The 18834-nt window shown below is 60.6% G+C and overlaps 2 protein-coding genes across 5 annotated transcripts; one reads left to right on the top strand and one right to left on the bottom strand.

Annotated features, from left to right (window-relative positions):
- On the bottom strand, nt 1–11390 carry STX10 (syntaxin 10). Of its 4 annotated transcripts, none has more exons than XM_048832255.2 (8): nt 11245–11390; nt 10700–10869; nt 8719–8813; nt 8109–8171; nt 7484–7600; nt 6635–6741; nt 6016–6110; nt 1–166 (listed from the first exon to the last, which is right to left on the bottom strand). In XM_048832255.2, the coding sequence occupies exons 1-8, from the start codon at nt 11277–11279 to the stop codon at nt 36–38; spliced, it is 813 nt and encodes a 270-aa protein (XP_048688212.2). In that variant the 5' UTR covers nt 11280–11390; the 3' UTR covers nt 1–35. The 4 variants fall into 4 exon arrangements, with proteins under 4 accessions (XP_048688212.2, XP_048688210.2, XP_048688209.2 ...); XM_048832254.2 differs by lacking the exon at nt 1–166 and adding an exon at nt 5328–5537; XM_048832253.2 differs by lacking the exons at nt 1–166; nt 6635–6741 and adding an exon at nt 4133–5537.
- Nucleotides 11391–15095: 3705 nt separating this feature from the next.
- On the top strand, nt 15096–17924 carry IER2 (immediate early response 2). The gene has a single exon (XM_048831981.2). The coding sequence runs from the start codon at nt 15333–15335 to the stop codon at nt 16050–16052; it is 720 nt and encodes a 239-aa protein (XP_048687938.1). The 5' UTR covers nt 15096–15332; the 3' UTR covers nt 16053–17924.
- The last annotated feature ends 910 nt before the right edge of the window (nt 17925–18834 follow it).

An 18834-nucleotide genomic window follows, 5' to 3' on the forward strand; every position in this document is an offset into this window, starting at 1 on the left:
TGGGATTTTTTTTTTTTCTGAGCTGGCAAATTTATTCACGATTGTTTGTGTTTTCTTTCCAATCTGGACTTCACTTTCCGTATTTGAGTTGGGAAGCGGCACCTGGGTTTTTTCGCAGCTTTTGGGTTGGTTTCCCTTTCGTTGCCATCATCGTCGGGTTTTGTTTTCTTTTTCAACAATAACAAAAAAGAACGAACTGAGGGGAAAAAAAAATCTCTAATTTACACTTTAAAAAGCGCGAACGCCTGATTGTTCAAAGCGCATGCCAATGCAGCATGGACACCTTCCAAGTGCTTTCAGTTGATGCAATTAGCTTCTATAATCTCAAGCATTTCTCCCCCCGATGCCCCTGTCTCTGCCCCCCCCATCATAACATACTTACAAAGAGGAAAACAAAACAAAAAAACCTTTAAAAATTTTTTTTAATGCAACTCACTCTTTGCTCCCCGGCGCCCCCTGCTGTTGTTCTAACCCTGCCCCTGCCCCCCAATAATGCCAGTATTTGTTCTGTGTTATAAGTGCCAAGAAATTTTTGTGACTCCCTCATTCCTGTGACCTGAGAGTATCGACAATTGCACATTAACTACTGTAAAGATTTAAAAAAAAAAAAAAGAAAGAGGAATTCAGAAATGTTAATAAAAAATAAAATGGTTTGTAACAAATTTGCACACCCGGCTGGTTATTTTCTATCCTGATTTCACGCGCACACCCCAGGCATTTGCCAACAGCTGGAGCTTGGTGTTTAAGGCACCTGAGAAAGCTGGGTTTAGTTCCTTGACCAAGACATTGCCAATTCTGTGCCTAAGTTTCCCCATCAAAAATAGGGGATCGTTCTGCTCCCTTTACCTACTTAGGGTCAGAAGGGCTCTCTGTGACCAGAAGACTTCCCTGAATTAATTCCTCTTTGAACTAGGAGACGATGTTTTAGGGAAACATCTGATCTTGATTTACAAATTACCAGTGGTGGAGACTCAACCAGGACCCTGGGTAAGTTGCTTCAATGCCCTCCCGGTTAAAACCTTCACACCATATTTCCAGTCTGCACTGGACTAGCTTCAACTTTCAGCCTTTGGCTCTTGTGTTGACCCTTGGGCTGCTAGATTGATCAGTCCTCTGTTATCCAATAGTTGTTCCCCATGTAGGTACTTACAGCCCGGGATCGAGTCACATGTCCCGGGCTGGCCGGCCCCTGTAAGGGGAGGCAGGGCCTGATGCGTCCCTGAAGAGCTGCTCCCAAGGGAGGGACCCCATCTGGGCAGGTCATTGACCAACAAGCACTTAGCCCGGCTAAAAGACCTGTTGGTGGCGGGGTCCGGCCTTATGCGCACGCTCCTGTCCACCTCACCAAGCCAGCAGGGAAACAGCCGGCGCAGAAAGGATGGACAAGGAGCTGCCTGAAACCCAGGGCCGGCATGAAGAATAACCCACTGCCAGAAGCGCAAGTTTCTTTTGCACCATCCCGCAGCCCGGCACCTGGAGCAGGGCTCTCCTTCTGGGGGGCCGCTTGTCGGCAGTAACCCCAGGGCTGGACTTGAGGGACTCCCGGGGGTTCTTTGTACTCTTCAAAAGGAGCGAAGCGATGAGACCCCCCTCGCTAAGGGGGCAGCTTGTTCTCGGTTCCCAGGTCTGAGTGAAGCCCAAGTCCAGAGGCAGCGCAGCCAAGCCACGTGATGCCACCCGGCGGTGCGCATGAGGTTATCACATCACCCCTAACTTTCTGGGTAAGCGGAACAGCTGGAGTGCCCGGCAGGTTTTCCAAAGCTTGAATCTGCCCCATGGCATGTCTGCCCCCCTCACTCGTCGAGCCCCAGCCTCCTGGCTGTGCGGCCACCAGGCCTGGGCACAGGATTCCAGCAAGGGGCACACCTGTGCCCCCTGCAGCGAGTCCACTGCCCCTGGAGGCCAGCCCTCTGTCTCCACCTGGGGGCTAGCTTGGCTAGTTAGCACATCAGGGCAGCCAGCTGCCTCCCGTGTTTGTGCAGAGCTGGCCAGGATGGGTCCCAGGGCACTGAAAACCATGATAGAAAAGCACAGCGGTGCCGAGCTGGTGCACAGTCCATGCCACGCCCCTGGCTGTAACGGAGTGAATCCAGATTGACAGCAGGCGTGGAGAGCCAAGCGACCCTCTGTCCGTATCTGCACAGCGCCTGGCGAGACATGGGTCCTGCTCTCAGCTAGGGCGGTGCGGGGGTAGCGTCTGGCAGGATGAGGGCCCTTATCTCAGCTGGGGGGGGTGTGGGCAGCGCCTTGCGGGACGAGACACCCCCCCCCACACTTTCCCCCCTCAGCTGGAGCCTCTAGCAGATTACAGATCATTTCAGGGAGACTCATCAACTCTGGCTCAGGCCATGACATCCCCCCGTTACCCAATTTCCACTGGAATTTTAAAATACTGTAGAACGTGATACAGAGAGCGGTGATGAGAGACTATAAAAACCCCGTTATTGTCAAAGATTTCTTTAGCTTCTCAGATACCCCAGGAAAAGCAGCACATGGGTTTGGGGCAGGCGTGGGGGCTGATTTCCCATGTGGTAGCAGGTACCATCCAAGTGTAATAGTCCTCACTGGGGGTCTAGTTGGGGAGAGTGGCCTAGTGGTCATGGCCACTACCTCTGACTACCAATGGGGTTGTGGGGAGGGGCACCCGGGCCTTCTCACTCCACCGGGCTCCCACCCAGGCCCCTGTGGGCTACAAGCAGTCTGGCAAACAAGGCTGGCCTCTTCCTCTTGTCCCCTGCCCACTAAGTCAGCTTACTCCAAGGCTTTCCCCTAGTGGGGAAATCCAAACCACACTAAGGAAGGAGGGGTGGTTACCAATGTCCAAGGGCCACAGGATACTTCCCTCTCTGGTTGTCTCTGGGGTGGGTCCAGCCTTCCCTCATTGTGTCAGGGCCTCGAGGCTTCCCCTCTGCACTGCCCCCCAAATAAGCTCATTCCCGGCCTTTTACTTCCTCCAGCAGATGGAGCATTTGCTGCAGCTCTGGTGTGCCGGGGCCCAAAATAATCCCTTAACCCCATGTTGCCCAGTATGGGGTTCATACACCCCATCACAGCATAGGCGGGGCTCCTTGCAGGGGTGTCCACGCATCCTCTGAAGCAGTGCAGTGGCTGAACACACAGCCGCCTCTGGCCCGTCACGCACTAGAAAGAAACTCTTGGGAGAGGCCCATTGCAGCTCCCTTTGCACCCTGCAGGGGGAGACAGGGCGGAGGGAGCCCCCTGCTGGGGCGCTCGCATGTGCTTATTCATTATTACATTACCAAGCAGCGCCCAGGCCTGTCCCCCCAGGCGTAGCACCATGAGAAGTTGACCCCCTGTGGCTTAAAAGCACCCCCCCCCCGCAGCTGCCAACAGTCACCTAAACTCATCCAGCCTTTATAAGGGGCTGGGGGGGAGGGGCAGGCCTCGTTAGCAGCTGCCTCCGTTCATTGAGCCGCTCCAACACCATTTGCAGCCCCATTCCTGCCTGCAGAGAAGAGAGTGGCTGGGGGGGCACATGCCCCAGGAGAGACCCAGAACCCTGCAGGTTACCACAATTACAAGCGCTGGACACTGGGCCTGTGTCCAGATACGCCTCGTGCCTGGGATCTGCCCCCAGATCTCTTCTTCTTACGCCCTCCCGTCCCCCCAGGAGCCAGATCCGTTGCCTCTTAGGGACAAAACCCAGCCCCGGTGACTTTGTGTTCGCAACAAGGCCCCCGCAGCGCCCAGAGGCGCCGTTGCGTTCTCTGCCTGCGGGATTGCTGCGTGCTCAGGGCTGTGCCCGTTTCTAGGCAGCACTTGGGAAGGCCGGGGGCCAGATTCTCAGCTGGCATAACGGCCAAGGAGCCACTTGGATTCACACCCGTTGCGGAGCCCCGCCACTGATGTTAGACGCACAACCGGGACAGTCACAGCCTCAGCAGGTGTAAATCAGTGCAGTCCCACTGATCCCGACGGGAGAACGCCGCTTTACACCAGCTGGGGATCTGGGCCCCCACGCTAAGCTGGCCTTAAAAGTCACTTCTCAGAGCACTGCGAAGATCCCCGGTGACGGAGCATTAAACGCTCCCAAGGCCGGCCCCATCTCAGCACACGGAGCCACCGACAAAAACCAGGCGCCTTTAAAGGGACAAAAAACTGGGCTCAGGTCTTCAGTTTTGCTGCTTTATTGTGCATTTGTTTAAAGGTTTTTTTAAAAAAATATTTTTTTACATTAGAAATTCAGGTTCCAGCTAGGCCCCGAGACTCTAGGCCCTCGTCACACGGGAGCTGTAGTTGGAGGTCCTTTACGCCTCTACTTCCTCCCTCCAGCCAGGGAGCAGGACTACATCTCCCATAATGCATTGTGCTCACTCCCAATAGCCCGGCCACTGGGCAGCAGCTGGGAGCCCCTCCCACCCGTTTTCCTCTGTGGGCCAAGCTCCCTGCCCAGACTATATCTCCCATGATGCACTGCAGTCTCTCCCAACTACCCAAGTGCATCATGGGAATTGTAGAAAGGAGTGTCTCATGCCCCTGGTTCCCCCATGGGCCCTGCTCCCTGGCCAGACTACATCTCCCAATATGCACTGCAGTCTCTCCCCCGCAGCAGAGGCACCAGCAGGGTCCATCCTGGTTATGTTTGTACAGCACCAAGCACCGTGGGGGCCTCACGGCCCTACCATAATACAAATAATTAACAACAACAAACCAACAGTCAGGTCTCTTCCTCCCCGCTAAGGCAGCAAAAATCCAGCAACAAGACCCCCAGTTTCTTTAACGGAAAACCCTTCGCATGAGAACCCTCCTGAGGAATTATTTTGGCTTTTCGTACAAAAAATGAGTGACGGCCCCGCCAGGGAGGGGAGAGGAGTGAGCACACGCCGGGCAAAGCGCAGCTGGGCTTTAAGGTGGGGAAGCCCTGAACCCACGCAGCAGGGGAGGGTATTAACCGCTGAGTCTGCATCTCATGCTCGTAGGAATTGTTCTCCCTGCAACAGGCTGCAGAGAGCTGGTGTGATAAGTCAGCGCCCCCTGGTGGCGCAGGCTCTGCTGCCCCGTCCCATCCTGGAACATGGGATGGGCAAGCTGCTTCTCCTCCCAGCTCCTGGCTTTGCAGAAGGGGGGTGGAGGTACCAGTTAACTGGCTTCCCCTCCCTCACAAATCTGGGGAGAGATCAGAAGCGCCCCCCCCCCCCCCCATTCAGCATGTTGCTACTGCTCCCTACAGGCTGAGGATGCCCCCGATGTGGAAGCAGAGGCTGGGGGGGACCTGAACCAGATTCCCAGCAGGAATCTCCCCTGGTACCTGGAGGTGCCTTTTCTTTCCCACAGGTGCCAGCCCCAAGGGTCAGAGAAAGGCACCGGGGTGGGCCGTGCTCCAGCAGGGCAGCTCCCAGGCTGCTTGCCAAGCAAGGATGGAGGCATGTGCATGGTGGGGGGGGAGGGGGCTGGTCAGGAGAATGCTGCCTCCCCGCCCCGACAGTCCTGGCCAGTCAATTACAGAGTGAAGAAGAGGATAAGCACCACGATGAGGAGAACGAGCAGAATGCCAATCGCACACCACTGCCGCCGGTCTGGGGAGGAGGAAGCACAGGGGGAGATACAGTGAGTGTGGGCGGGGGGGTGGAGTGGCAGGGGCGATTCTGAGATGGGGGGGTTTGGCTTAAGCACCAACACTAGGGACCTCTAGGCTGCCTGGGGTGCATTAAAGAAACCTCCCTCCCACCTGCACACACATCGCAGGAGTAGAGCTCACTACCCCCCCTCCCGTTTTACAGAAGGGAAACTGAGGCGGGGAAGGGACTTGCCCCAAAAGTCACACAGGGCCATGAACAGAACCTAGGAGTCCTGACTCTTTGCTCCCCTTGACTCTAAACACTAGACTCCACTTCCCTCCCAAAGCCAGGGATAGAAGCCAGGAGTCCTGACTCCCAGCCCCTCCCTGATCTAACCACTAAACCCCACTCCCTTCCCAGAGACAGGAAGGGGACTCGGGTTCTGAAGTTTCCTAGATGCTTTGAAAAATCTGCCCCTGCCCAGCGCCTTCCTCACCGCTGGTCATGTGGGACACCTTGGCCATCTTCTTCAGCACGCCATCCATGTGGGACTGGGTGCTGTCCATCTCCTGGGCAAACTCCTCCAGCATCCTGCCAAGCCAGGGTCAAGCGGTCATCTTGGGGTGCAGCACCCACCCAGAGGGGGGGCTGTGGTCAAGCAGGGAGAGGCCTGGAAACACCCACCCCACCCTGCCCTGCCCCTCCCCCACACCTGCCCGGCTCCAGTGTCAGGGGATCCAGCCACTGCTGCTTTCAGTCCCCTGCCAAGGTGTCAGGAGGGGGCTTGTCCCATTCCCTCCCTCCACTCCCCCAGGTTGGTGGGGTTCTCCTCCGGGAACCTGTCATCCTACCTGGGCTGAGACCCGCCAAACTCTAAGAACTGGGCTGAGACCCGCCAAACTCACCTCACACATGGAGCCAGATGGGAAGGATTTTCAGATCTGGGGCTGGTGCCCCCTCGAGGGGAAAGGCCTCATGTCCCATTCCCCACCCCCCTGAGCCAGCCAGTCCCCTGCCCTGGGGCCAGATCAGAGCTGGCGCCCTCTAGTGGGAAAAGGCCTCATGTCCCATTCCCAGGCCTGTGAGCAGGCCTCCCCTCGCCCCACCCCACTCACAAGCTCTGCTCCTCCAGCTCATCCCCAACCTGGCCCGACATGTGCTTCAAGACCCGGATGCTGCCCGACACCAGCTCCAGCTGCTCATCCTGCTGGTCTATGATCAGCTGCCGGGGAAGGGAGGTAGGAAAAGCCAGTGGGTCACTGCGGGGGGGGGGGATGTGCGACAGGGTCCCGTTATGGGGGGACTGGATCAGAACCAGAACGGTGGTGGGAGAAGGGAACTGGGATGGTGGGATGGAGGAATTGCTGCCCCCCACCCCCTCAAAGTTTGCAACCTCCAGCCTGCTGGGTTAATCCCCAGGCTGTGGAACTCCCTGCTGCAGGGGGTTCAACATAGAGGGCCGGGGGGGGGTTGTAGCTTGGGTAATTTTAGATCTAGCTCTCCGATGGGGTGGATGGATGTCAAGCCCCCCCCCCCCCTTCCGGGCTGATCATTACAGGGGCTGGAAGGGAGGAATCCTCCTCTGGAGCACCTGGTGCCAGCCATTGATGGAGACGGGAGATGGGCCCGGTCTGATCCAGAGGGCAGAGATCTGGGGGGGTGGGGGTGGAATACAGACCTAGATGGGCCCATGGGTCTGACATGTAGCCAGGTCATGCTTCTAGTCCCTCCGGTTTAATCCAGATCGTCCCCCCCACACCCCAGCTTTAGGGGCGTGACATCAGTTTCACTCTGATTTAAAGCAAGAGCAGAACATCTGACCCTGGGTTCCATTCCCAGCTCGCCGGGGGGGGAGGGAGATGCTGTGTTCATCCTGATCTTCGTGACTGGGGATGCAGCAGGGCATATCTCTGTCCCCTCTTGGCCCCCCCAGCCCTGGCCTGTGGGCTCAGACGGCTCCCCACCTGCTGCTGCAGTTGCTGCTCCTCAATATAGCGGGAATTGGCGGACACCAGCTCCTCCCGCAGCGGGCCGTATTGCTCCGGGGGGGGCTTCTGGCTGGCCCCACCGCCAATCAGCATCTGCGGGGAGAGAGCAGAGCCCTGATCGGGGACCCATCCAGGCAACTCACCGCTGGGGGTAGCAAGTAACTCGGGATGAGGGGGGAGATGGGGACTGGCTGGCTCAGGGGGGTGGGGAACGGGACATCGGGTCCTTCCCTTCTAGGGAGCACTGGCTCTGATCTGGAGGATGGCAACGCAAACTCCATGCTATTTGCCTCCTCCCCCTGCTGTCAGCCTGTCCCCTACACAGCAAGACCCTCATTACCAGAGGGGCGGGGGCCAAACAAACCATGGGGTTTGGGCAGCTTGTCCCCGGATGGAGGATCCCAGCCGCCAGGGGCTGCCACTCCAGCTTCACCCATCAGCGGCTGCAAGACAGAGAGGACAGCGTACCAGGGCATGGGATGTGCTATAGGCCTTTCTATGGGGTCAGTCCCTGCAGCGGCCTGGGTGGTGCTGTGGGCTCGTGCCCCCCCCCGCCCCCCGGGAGCTCCAATTGCTGCTCAGGGAGGACAGGACCAGGTACCTCTCTGTTTTTCCGCTCAGCGATGGCCAGGGCTGACGGGCTGGATATGTGATCCCGCATCTCCTGCGATAGAGGGAAGGGAAGGGGTTAAAAACCACAGGGGTTTGTTGAGGGGGGGGAGAGGGGGACTTGGGAGAGCAGCAGCCCGGGGCACTTCCATGGGGGTTCCCCTCCCCGTCGGCTTCACAGACAGAAATGCAGGCACGGGGAAGGGAAGGCACTTCCTCACGGTCAGCCAGCAAGACCAGGAACAGAACCCAGGTGTCCTGGACTTCCCCTGCCTTGACCACTAGACCCCACTCCCCTCCCAGAGCTGGGGATAGAACCCAGGAGTCCTAGCTCCCAGCCCCTTGCTCTGTCCAGTACACACACACAGTTTCAAAACAACCTGCTGGAAACCATGATCCCTGACTCAGTTTCTCCTCCTCCCTGATCTATTGGGGTCCCTCTACTGCACTAGCTGTTGTGCCCCACTAGAGGGCAGCAGAACCCCACACACTCAGAGGAGGTCTGAGTTCCCAGATTCCTCCAGGAGGGGGCAGCCCGATGCCTCAGACAGAGACACACACAGGACACGGGGTCGTGGTGCATTGGGGTAGGGGTTCCCCACCTTGACAGAGTCCCGCATCTGTTTCACGAAGGCCCGTCTCTCCGTCAGCTCGCTGGCTTCGATCCTGAACTTGCGAGGGTTTGACTCCACAATGCGTGCGCCAGAGCTAAGGACCAAGCGCGCGGGGCACAGACAGAGTCCAGGGGTGGGAGTGGGGAGCACAGGAGGGGAGAGCGTGGGTGGGGTGGATGAGGCCCCAACCAGCCCATAGACCTCAAACAGCTCTCTGGATTGCCCTTCATTCCCACGGACTCTCCCAGCAAGGGGCGCTGTGTGGAGCGGGGCAGAGGCCTGGCACTGGGGGGGCTCCCGGCTACTCCCAGCAGGGGGCGCTGTGGGGAGCGGGGCAGAGGCCTGGCACTGGGGGGGCTCCCGGCTACTCCCAGCAGGGGGCGCTGTGGGGAGCGGGGCAGAGGCCTGGCACTGGGGGGGCTCCCGGCTACTCCCAGCAGGGGGCGCTGTGGGGAGCGGGGCAGAGGCCTGGCACTGGGGGGGCTCCCGGCTACTCCCAGCGGGGGGCGCTGTGGGGAGCGGGGCAGAGACCTGGCACTGCGGGGGCTCCCGGCTACTCCCAGCGGGGGGCGCTGTGGGGAGCGGGGCAGAGGCCTGGCACTGGGGGGGCTCCCGGCTACTCCCAGCGGGGGGCGCTGTGGGGAGCGGGGCAGAGGCCTGGCACTGGGGGGGCTCCCGGCTACTCCCAGCGGGGGGCGCTGTGGGGAGCGGGGCAGAGACCTGGCACTGCGGGGGCTCCCGGCTACTCCCAGCAGGGGGCGCTGTGGGGAGCGGGGCAGAGGCCTGGCACTGGGGGGGGCTCCCGGCTACTCCCAGCAGGGGGTGCTGTGGGGAGCGGGGCAGAGACCTGGCACTGCAGGGGCTCCCGGCTACTCCCAGCAGGGGGCGCTGTGGGGAGCGGGTCAGAGACCTGGCACTGCAGGGGCTCCCGGCTACTCCCAGCAGGGGGAGCTGTGGGGAGCGGGTCAGAGACCTGGCACTGCAGGGGCTCCCGGCTACTCCCAGCAGGGGGCGCTGTGGGGAGCGGGGCAGAGACCTGGCACTGCGGGGGCTCCCGGCTACTCCCAGCAGGGGGCGCTGTGGGGAGCGGGGCAGAGACCTGGCACTGCGGGGGCTCCCGGCTACTCCCAGCGGGGGGCGCTGTGGGGAGCGGGGCAGAGGCCTGGCACTGGGGGGGCTCCCGGCTACTCCCAGCGGGGGGCGCTGTGGGGAGCGGGGCAGAGACCTGGCACTGCGGGGGCTCCCGGCTACTCCCAGCGGGGGGCGCTGTGGGGAGCGGGGCAGAGACCTGGCACTGGGGGGGCTCCCGGCTACTCCCAGCGGGGGGCGCTGTGGGGAGCGGGGCAGAGACCTGGCACTGCGGGGGCTCCCGGCTACTCCCAGCAGGGGGCGCTGTGGGGAGCGGGGCAGAGGCCTGGCACTGGGGGGGGCTCCCGGCTACTCCCAGCGGGGGGCGCTGTGGGGAGCGGGGCAGAGGCCTGGCACTGCGGGGGCTCCCGGCTACTCCCAGCAGGGGGCGCTGTGGGGAGCGGGTCAGAGACCTGGCACTGCGGGGGCTCCCGGCTACTCCCAGCAGGGGGAGCTGTGGGGAGCGGGTCAGAGACCTGGCACTGCAGGGGCTCCCGGCTACTCCCAGCAGGGGGCGCTGTGGGGAGCGGGGCAGAGACCTGGCACTGCGGGGGCTCCCGGCTACTCCCAGCAGGGGGCGCTGTGGGGAGCGGGGCAGAGACCTGGCACTGCGGGGGCTCCCGGCTACTCCCAGCGGGGGGCGCTGTGGGGAGCGGGGCAGAGGCCTGGCACTGGGGGGGGCTTCCGGCTACTCCCAGCGGGGGGCGCTGTGGGGAGCGGGGCAGAGGCCTGGCACTGGGGGGGCTCCCGGCTACTCCCAGCGGGGGGCGCTGTGGGGAGCGGGGCAGAGGCCTGGCACTGGGGGGGCTCCCCCAGGGGAACCCGGGCCCCAGAAGGATATCGATGGTCTCCTCCAGATCCTCCAGGTCCCACTCGATGCTACGCAGGCTGTTGCGCAGCTCGTTCGTGGTCCAGTCGAACTCCTCCGCGCTGACCACACGAGTCTCCTGCAGCAGCTCGCACCAGCGCCCGTAGAGCCCCCGGGCCGTGTTCACGGCCTTCTGCACCTCCCTGGGGGGCGGCGGGTGGGGGGGGGGGGTTAGTGAGGAGCAGGGCGGGGACCCCCAGGGAAACGGCACTGGGCTGCCAAACCCTGTCTGGCTTCTCTTCCGCCTCCCCACCCACCCCAGAGGTGGCTGCATCTCAGCACCCGGCAAGGAAATCCGGTATAAACAGGGGTCGCCCCCCACCCCAGAGGAGGATGGGAAGGGATCTCTCCCGCAGCACGGGGGATGGGGGGGGGGTCTCGGACGGGGCAGGGGGGTCTCTTCCTCCAAGGGGGAGGGAAGGGGGCTGGAGGGGGGTTTCCCAGCGGGGCTCTCTGCACAGGGTCCCGATCCCCGGTGCTATTTTCAGCCCCATTTTAAGGGGGGAGGGGCGGCTCACCTCCGCACGGCGGAGAACGGGTCCTCCAGGGCCATGCTGCCGCCCCGGCCCCCGGCTCCGCTGCCTGCCGCTGCCGCCGCCGCTCCCCGCCATGTGACTGGCGCTGGCCCGGCCCAGCCGAGGCTCCGGCCGCCGCCTTTGCTGAGGGCGGGGCGGGCTTGCCCGGACTCGGGGGGCGGATCCAGCCGGGCGGGTGGCAGCTACAGCGGGAGGGGCGAGGCTCCCCCCATTCACAACCCTCCACGGAGGAAAGAGGCAGGCGGGGGAGGGGCCAGGCTGAGCTGACCCCGAATTCCCGGCACTGACCTGCTCCAAACGGAGGCAAGGAGCAGAGAAATGGAACCCAGGCGTCCGGATTCTCCCATCCCCCACCTCCAGCTCCCACTCCCGTGCGGAAGCTGGGAATAGAACCCAGGAGTTCTGACATCAGCCCCCACCCCGCTGCTAGACTCCATTCTTAGCCCACCCCCCAACTAGGACTGGAACCCAGGAGTCCTGACCCTGCCGCCCCAACCACTGGACCCCACTCTCCTCCCAGAGCTGAGAACAGAACCCAGGAGTCCTGACTCTGAGCCTGCCACACTTCTAACTTCTAGACACCACTCGCAGCTCCTCTGCCCCCCAACTAGGACTAGAACCCAGCCCCCTCCCCAGCCCCTAGACTCCACTCCCAGCTCCTCCTCCTCATGGTGATTTCATTCCAGTCCAGCCAGTAGGACTAGTCCCTGCTGTGGGGTTACTGGTTGTCCCCTTCCTGCCCCAGGGGATTTCTCATGACTCTTGGTAGCTGATTCCATGGGCCCCGGGCTCCCAGGGGGCTGCTGCTGGGAGGCCTCGCGAGGGGTGACACTGAGCACTTGAGGACAGCAGGGTGGGTGCGGGGTGCATGCGGGTGGGGTGAGCTTTTATGTGTAGCCATGGGGTGGGGGGGGGCTGTGTGCATCTCAAGCTATATGGGATTTGTTGATGGTCGGGTTGTGGCGGATAGCGTGAGGGTGGTGTGCTACGTGTGTAGGCAGGGTGTGTGGGGAGGGGGGTTGCATGTTGTCAGATTGTGTGGGGGAGTTGTGTGGCATGCAGTCACGGTGTATGTGTGTTTGAGCTGTGTACAGGTAGATTGTGTCCAGTCAGACTGGGTGTGGTTGTGGTCATATTGTGGGGTATGTGTGTAGTCAGATTGTGGGGGGGGGGGGGACAGGCAGTGTGTGTGAGGTGTTTACAGGTAGGTTGTGTACAATTGGATTATGAGGGGATGTGTGTCGTCAGGTTGTATTGAGTCGAGTTGGGGGAGAGTTGTCTGATATGTGTAGAGGGAGGCTGTGGGTGGGGGGATGTAGAGGCGATTGTGAGTAGTCAGATAGTGTGGGGGAGTTGTGAGTGGGTGAGAGAAGTAGGCCCTGTACAGTCAGACTGTGCTCAGATGTGTGTAGTGAGGTTGTGTCATCTAGTTGGATTGTGGGGGGATATTGTGGATGGATGTGTTGTGTAGATGGGTTGTGGGGGGAGTTGTGTGGGTGGGGGAGATGGGTCATGTCATGTAGTCATTATGGAGGGAGTTGTGGGGGGAAGATTGGCTGTGTGTAGTCTGATTGTGGGGGGTTGTCATGTAGTTGGGCTGTGAGGGAGACAGGCAGGTGGTAGATGCAGGAGATTGGGGGTGACAGGCAGGTGGTGAGTGAGTGGGTGGGGGGTGACAGGCAGGTAGTGGGTGGCTGGGGGGAAACTGGGGGGTTCACAGGCAGGTGGTGAGTGGGTTGGGGAGATTGGTGGGGCTGTGGCCTGTAGGAGGGCTGTGGGGGTGACAGGAAGGTTGTGGGTGGGGGAGATGGGTTCTGTCATGTAGTCATTATGGAGGGAGTTGTGGGGGGAAGATTGGCTGCGTGTAGTCTGATTGTGGGGGGCTGTCAAGTAGTTGGGCTGTGAGGGAGACAGGCAGGTGGTAGATGCAGGAGGTTGGGGGTGACAGGCAGGGAGTGGGTGGCTGGGGGAAAATTGGGGGGGTCACAGGCAGGTGGTGAGTGGGTGGGGGGGTGACAGGCAGGTGGTGAGTGGGTTGGGGAGATGGATGGGGCTGTAGGGGGGCTGTGGGGTGACAGGCGGGTGGGGGGGATGGAGAGAGATGGGGGGCACCGGGATGGGTGCAGTCCCACGTGCTGTGCGCACAGGCAGGCTGCGGGGGCGGGATCTGCAGCGCGAGCAGATGGGTTTTTCCCCCTAGGATCCCGGAAGGACGCTCCCCATAGGCCCCAACGGGGCCTTCCAGCCTCTGCCCTTATACGGAAAGAGGAAGCGAGGCGGCTGCAAATGTCGCCCCTTTCGGAACGTTGGTGCGCGCCGCGTTCGGATCCCGCCCCCTGTCGTCATGGGCCCCTAATATAGTCATGGAAACGGTAACCAGGGGGAGGCTGGGGTGACCTCAAAAGTGGGGCGGAGCCTCCTCCTCCTCCTCCTCCTCTTCCTTCCTCTTAAAGCGATGGCCGGGGAACACGGGCTGGGGGGCCGGGCCTGCGATGGGGCAGGTGGCAGAGCGTGGAGCTGGGGGGGGGAGGGGCTTGACTTTAACACACCCCCCCATTCCTGCGCCCCAGCACCGATCCCCTGGCCAGGGCAGGGGCCCGCTGCATTGCATTCCCTCACTGCGGGCGGGCGGGCGGGGGAGGTGTTCCTGGCGGCCTCTCCGCGGCCCCGAGACTATGATCCGAAGGGAAAGAGGGGAAAGCAGGTTGACGAGGGGAGTAGAAACAGGTTTGCAATGCAGCCGCTTGCATCGGGCTCACGCATCCTAAACGGACGGAGTAAAATTTCATTCACGACGAGTTCCGGCTCAGATTTGGGGTGTGCTGTAGTACGGGTTGTTCATTGCCACGGCACAAGACGCAGCGATTGCATTGTACAGGCACACGTTTTGCAGCCAGCACGCAGGGGTTGCAGTGACTCCAGTCCGTGGATTGAAACAGAGTTGCAGCTAAAAACACAGAGTGCGCGGTTTACACACACACAAAGCGACGTGTGCATTTGCCCTGGAGGTTGCATTCCACGTACACAAGGTGCCTTTTATCTAGCAGAGATTGCATCCTCACACACGCTCTGCTTCTGCTGCATTGCACGCAGGGACAGATTGATTTGGCAGACTGCATTAAACGGCGATGGGGCTTTTTGCTCAGACACAGAGCTGCTGCACGTGAGGGTTACGCTCTCAGGCTGCACTGGCTGATTGCATTTGCACTTAACACAGCGATGGTGCTTGTGCTCCCGTTATTGCGTTGCAGACGCAGCGTGATTGTGGAGCGGGCTGTATTGCACGTCGTCGTGCACTGGCTTTGCATTTATTTATCGCGTTGCCCGGGCACGTGCATTAGCCGCTGCATTCAATGCATCGCGCGCGCCCGGGCATGGTGCAACAGCTGCTGCACCGACGGCTCCGCACAGCCGGTTGGCGTTGGCGCCTCACACCCGGCCCGGGGGCAGCTGCTGCACTGCGCGCGCAGACCACCGCCCATCGCTACCTTGGACGCGCAAAATAAAACACAAAGTGGCCGGGCCTCTGGCTGCTTTTGCAAAAGGGGCCGCGAGTGGCTGGACGTGCCGGGGGGGGGGGGGGGGGGTGTCCCTGTTGCATTGACACCTCCCCTTCAGCCGCTTTGCTGCGGCTGGCGGCTTCCTCCTCCGCCTCCCCTCCCCTCCCCCACTCCCCGGCATTTCCGCCCTCCCCTCCCCCCGCAGTAGCCGCTGGGGGTGGCGGCGCGTTGCACAGGCCGGATGCGGCTGACGGAGTGGGCGGGGGCGGCCCGGGCGCTGAGATCACCGGGGGTATAAAAGCAGCGGCGCTGGGCGCGGCTGGGCTTAGTCGGGGCGGCGGGTCCGAGGCGGCGGCGGAAGGCGGCGGCGGCGGCGGAGCAGCAAAAGGCTCAGCAACAAAAGGCGGCGGAGCAGCAGCGGCGGGGGCGGGAAGACCCAGGCGCAGCCCCTCCCCCTCTCTCTCCCCCCCTCCCCAGTTCTCCGGTCGGTGCAAAGGGCGCCGGCCGCGCGCACCCGCCAGAGCCGCGCAGCAGCCCCCCGGGCCGGAGCAGGCGCCCCCGCCGCCCGGCATGGAGGTGCAGAAGGAAGCCCAGCGCATCATGACCCTGTCGGTGTGGAAGATGTACAACTCCCGCCTGCAGCGCGGCGGCCTCCGGCTGCACCGGAGCCTGCAGCTCTCGCTGGTCATGCGGAGCGCCCGGGAGGTCTATCTCTCCGCCAAGCTGGAGGAGGACGAGGAGGGGGGACTTGGGCCGCAGCCCTGCCTGGGGGAGGAAGGGGCCGGCCAGCCCCCACTGCCGGCCGCCGCCGCCTCCCCCGGCCCCCAGGCCCCGGAGGAGCGGGCAGCCCCCGCGGACCGTGGAAGCGCCCCGGGCGCCGGCGATCCGGAGCCCATGGAGACGCAGGACAGCAGCGGGGACCTGCCCCAGGCGCCCGCCCCTCTGGCGGCTCCAGCGCCCGGGGCGGGTAGGCGGCCGGCGCGGGGGGTTTCGTTGCCGCCCCCGGGCAAAGCCAGCAGGAAGCGGCGGAGCAGCAGCTTGGACAAGCCGGGGGCGGCCGAGGCCGGGCTGGTGCCCACCAAGAAGGCCCGGCTGGAGGCGGCGGAGGAGGAGGGCGAGCGGCAGCCCCAGGGACAGGACGGCCCCTTCCCCAGCCTGGCCAAAGTCCTGCAGACCCGCTTCTCCGGGATGCTGCGGGGCGGCCCGCCCAAGGGCCCCGAGCCCACGCCGGGCTGCCGGCCCGGGGACGGGGTGCTCAGCATACTGGTCCGAGCCGTGGTGGCCTTTTAAATCCCTTCCCCGCCGCTTGGGGGGACTCGTGGCTGGGGGACCTGCCCCGCGGCGCGCAGCGGCTCGTCGGCTCCTGGCGGGAGCCATGGGGCGGGGGGGTCGCTTTTGGGGGCGCAGCCCCCCTCTCCCTGGCGGAGGGGGGGCGGGGAGCCGGCCGGGAGAGAGGCACACGAAGGCCGGGGAGGACAGCGGAAGAAGGATCGGACTTTCCCCCCCACGCACGTCCCTCCCCACCCTGCTGGGTCCAGGGGGGAGGCGAGACAAAAGGACCGAGAGACGCCGCCGCTTTGTGTGCGTGGGAGCGGGGGGGCTCTGGCCCAAGTTCACGATGGGGAAGAGAGACTCGCAGACCGGGCCGAGCTTCTCCTGCCTGCTCCTCACTGACAGATGGTTTATTTTTGTGTAGAGACGTGCTATATGCGGACTTGGGGTCAATTGGTGCTATCCCATAACCCCCACCCCGGGGGGCGGGGGTTGGGGTGTTTGGTTGTTTTTTTTTTTTTTTTTTGGTAACTTGAAACTTTTTGGCCTATTCTCCTCCGTCTTGTTCTGTGTCCTTGTGATCGCAGCATGGTTGCTGGGCGACGGGGGGGGCTGCAGACCTGGTGGCCAGATGTGAGATAAAGGGGTTTAAAAGAGAGCGAACAGTGCTGAGAAATATTCAAGAAAGGGATCTGTTGCCTCAAGAGGGAGGGAAGGCTGGGTTTCTCCCGCCTGCCTCCTAGACTTCGTTCTCCAGCACCCCCAGAAAGTGGGGGGATGGTGGAAGATGGGTGTCCTACTTACTAGATTTCTTTCCTCAGGGGTACTTTTTAAAAAAGTGTGTTTTTGTGTGTGTGTTTTTGTTTTTCAAGAGGCCTTTTTTCTTTTAACCAACTAAAAGCTCTCAAAGCAGGATTCAGTAAGGAAACTTCCCCCACTTCCAGCCAGGCCTACAAGTTGACACACCACTCATATGACCAGTCATTGCATCACACTGGGTCTAGAAAGGCAGCGGGGAATTTCCTGTTCAGACCGCCGGTAGATTTTTTTGTGTGTGTGTGGAGCTGGTTTTTCAAGGTGTGGGTGGGGTGTGTGTCAGCTTGACTCATTTAACCCTGTAAAGGGGAACTGAGACAAGGCTGCCTTCTGCTGCTTGCTCTTAAAAATCAAATAAAAGCTTAAAAATAATTTAAAAAAACCCTATGAAAATCATAGACTCCAGAGGTATTTTATTTCCTCTTCCACCTGGGGGTGGTGGAGGGAAGTTTCCTTTACTCAGAGTTTTGAGTTATTTGAACTAATCTGTGTAAGATATGATTATTAAAATTCTTGGTCTGAAATGCTGAAGATCGAAAGAGAAGAGCGTGTTTGAGAAGGGCAGAAATCCTGGTGACCCACCGCCACCCTGGAATCTTCAAAGGGAAATTGTCACGTGTTCAAATCCCATTGTAAAACCCTGAGAATTGGCCATCTTTCTGTTGTCATGGCTGGTGGGGCTAAGATCCCTCCCCACGCCACTGTCTTGTTTAAAATCAGATGCCCCTCAAGTTCTCTTCGAGTCTAAGGAGAGGAGGGGCCGATCAGTCTGTGTTTGTGAATGTCATGATGGCTTTACGTGTATGTGTGAACAAAAATCATTCTTTGGTTCCTGAGTTTGCTAGTTGCCTGCAGAGGAAACTAGCGAATGGATTAAACAAATGGGGGGAAAACCCTACACAGTTGAGACATTTCTTTTTAAATGTTACCCATGTGTCTTGAATACTTGTAATTTATATCTATAGTTCCCCCTTTTTTTATTGTCTTGGGGGGGGGGAAACGGCATGGACTGGGGTTTCCTCCTCTTGTGTCCTTAATTTTTTTTTGTTAAATAAAATCCATTTGTGAAACTGGCGAAGTTGTGGCGCTCTGAATTTGTCATGAGAATGGGAAATGGGTGGTTTTTTGTGTGTTTTGTGTAAAGGCCTGGCTAAATTTAGTGGCATGCGTTTTTCTTTTCTTTTGGTTTGGCCTGTTCCAGGCTGGACAGATGCAGCTGCCACTGTTGTCAGGCCTTGAGCAAAAACTAGATGGGCTCCTAACCCCTCGTGGATGAGGCTGGCTGTGAATTCTGTTTTACAGTAGGACCCTGGTGCTGTACACAGTAGAGGATCCAGTGTGGAAGGAGGCTGATTCATTCCATTGGCTCAGCCAGCATCCACCCACTTCTCTCCCTCCCCCTGAGTCTGGGCCTCTATATCCCTTTGTGATCTTCCCCCCACCTTGGGTGACCCCATGCCAGGGCGACGGAAATACCGAGTTGCATAACAGTGCCCTTGGGTTGTGGTGGGAGTGTAAACAGGAGAGGTTTAAATGGCCTAGTAACTGCAGACTTGTAACTGGTTAGAAATACTCCCTTATAAACATGGGCATCTTGCCAGCTAGGGGGCAGTTAAAACTGTTCAGGTTGTGGGAGGGGTTGGTTCTGTGTTCTCTTAAACAGCTGGCATGACTTCCGTGGAGGTAGATGAGCGAGCTGGGCATGGCTGCGAGGGGATTATAGCTGGCGAGATAAAATGGATCTTTTATTGGCCTGGCACAAGAGAGGTGGGCTCGAAGCACATCTGCTGGAGGCAGGTGTAATCCCTGTGAGCTGGGAGCCGGCCTCTGGACTTGCTGTGATCCCCCTGCAAAATAATCAAGCTATATAGAAAGTGGGGGGGAGGGCGCTAGAGATCCTGCAGCTGTGGTGGGGGATTGGGACATGCCCTTGCTAGATGGGAGATAGGGTTGTGGAAGGGGGGAGATGTCACAGGACTGGGGA

The sequence above is a fragment of the Caretta caretta genome, chromosome 20 (genome assembly GCF_965140235.1).
Source record: "Caretta caretta isolate rCarCar2 chromosome 20, rCarCar1.hap1, whole genome shotgun sequence".
Lineage (NCBI taxonomy): Eukaryota > Metazoa > Chordata > Testudines > Cheloniidae > Caretta > Caretta caretta.

Bases quoted from the DNA above. Each gene is read 5' to 3' on its own strand.
- STX10 (XM_048832255.2), bottom strand. From the start codon at position 11,279: ATGGCCCTGGAGGACCCGTTCTCCGCCGTGCGGAG. The intron at 6,742-7,483 runs GTGGGGAGCCGT...CTTCCCCGGCAG, and splicing joins AGCAGCAACTGCAGCAGCAG to CTGATCATAGACCAGCAGGA. The intron at 167-6,015 runs GTGAGGAAGGCG...TGTTGAAAAAGA, and splicing joins GGTGTCCCACATGACCAGCG to AAACAAAACCCGACGATGAT.
- IER2 (XM_048831981.2), top strand. From the start codon at position 15,333: ATGGAGGTGCAGAAGGAAGCCCAGCGCATCATGACCCTGTCGGTGTGG.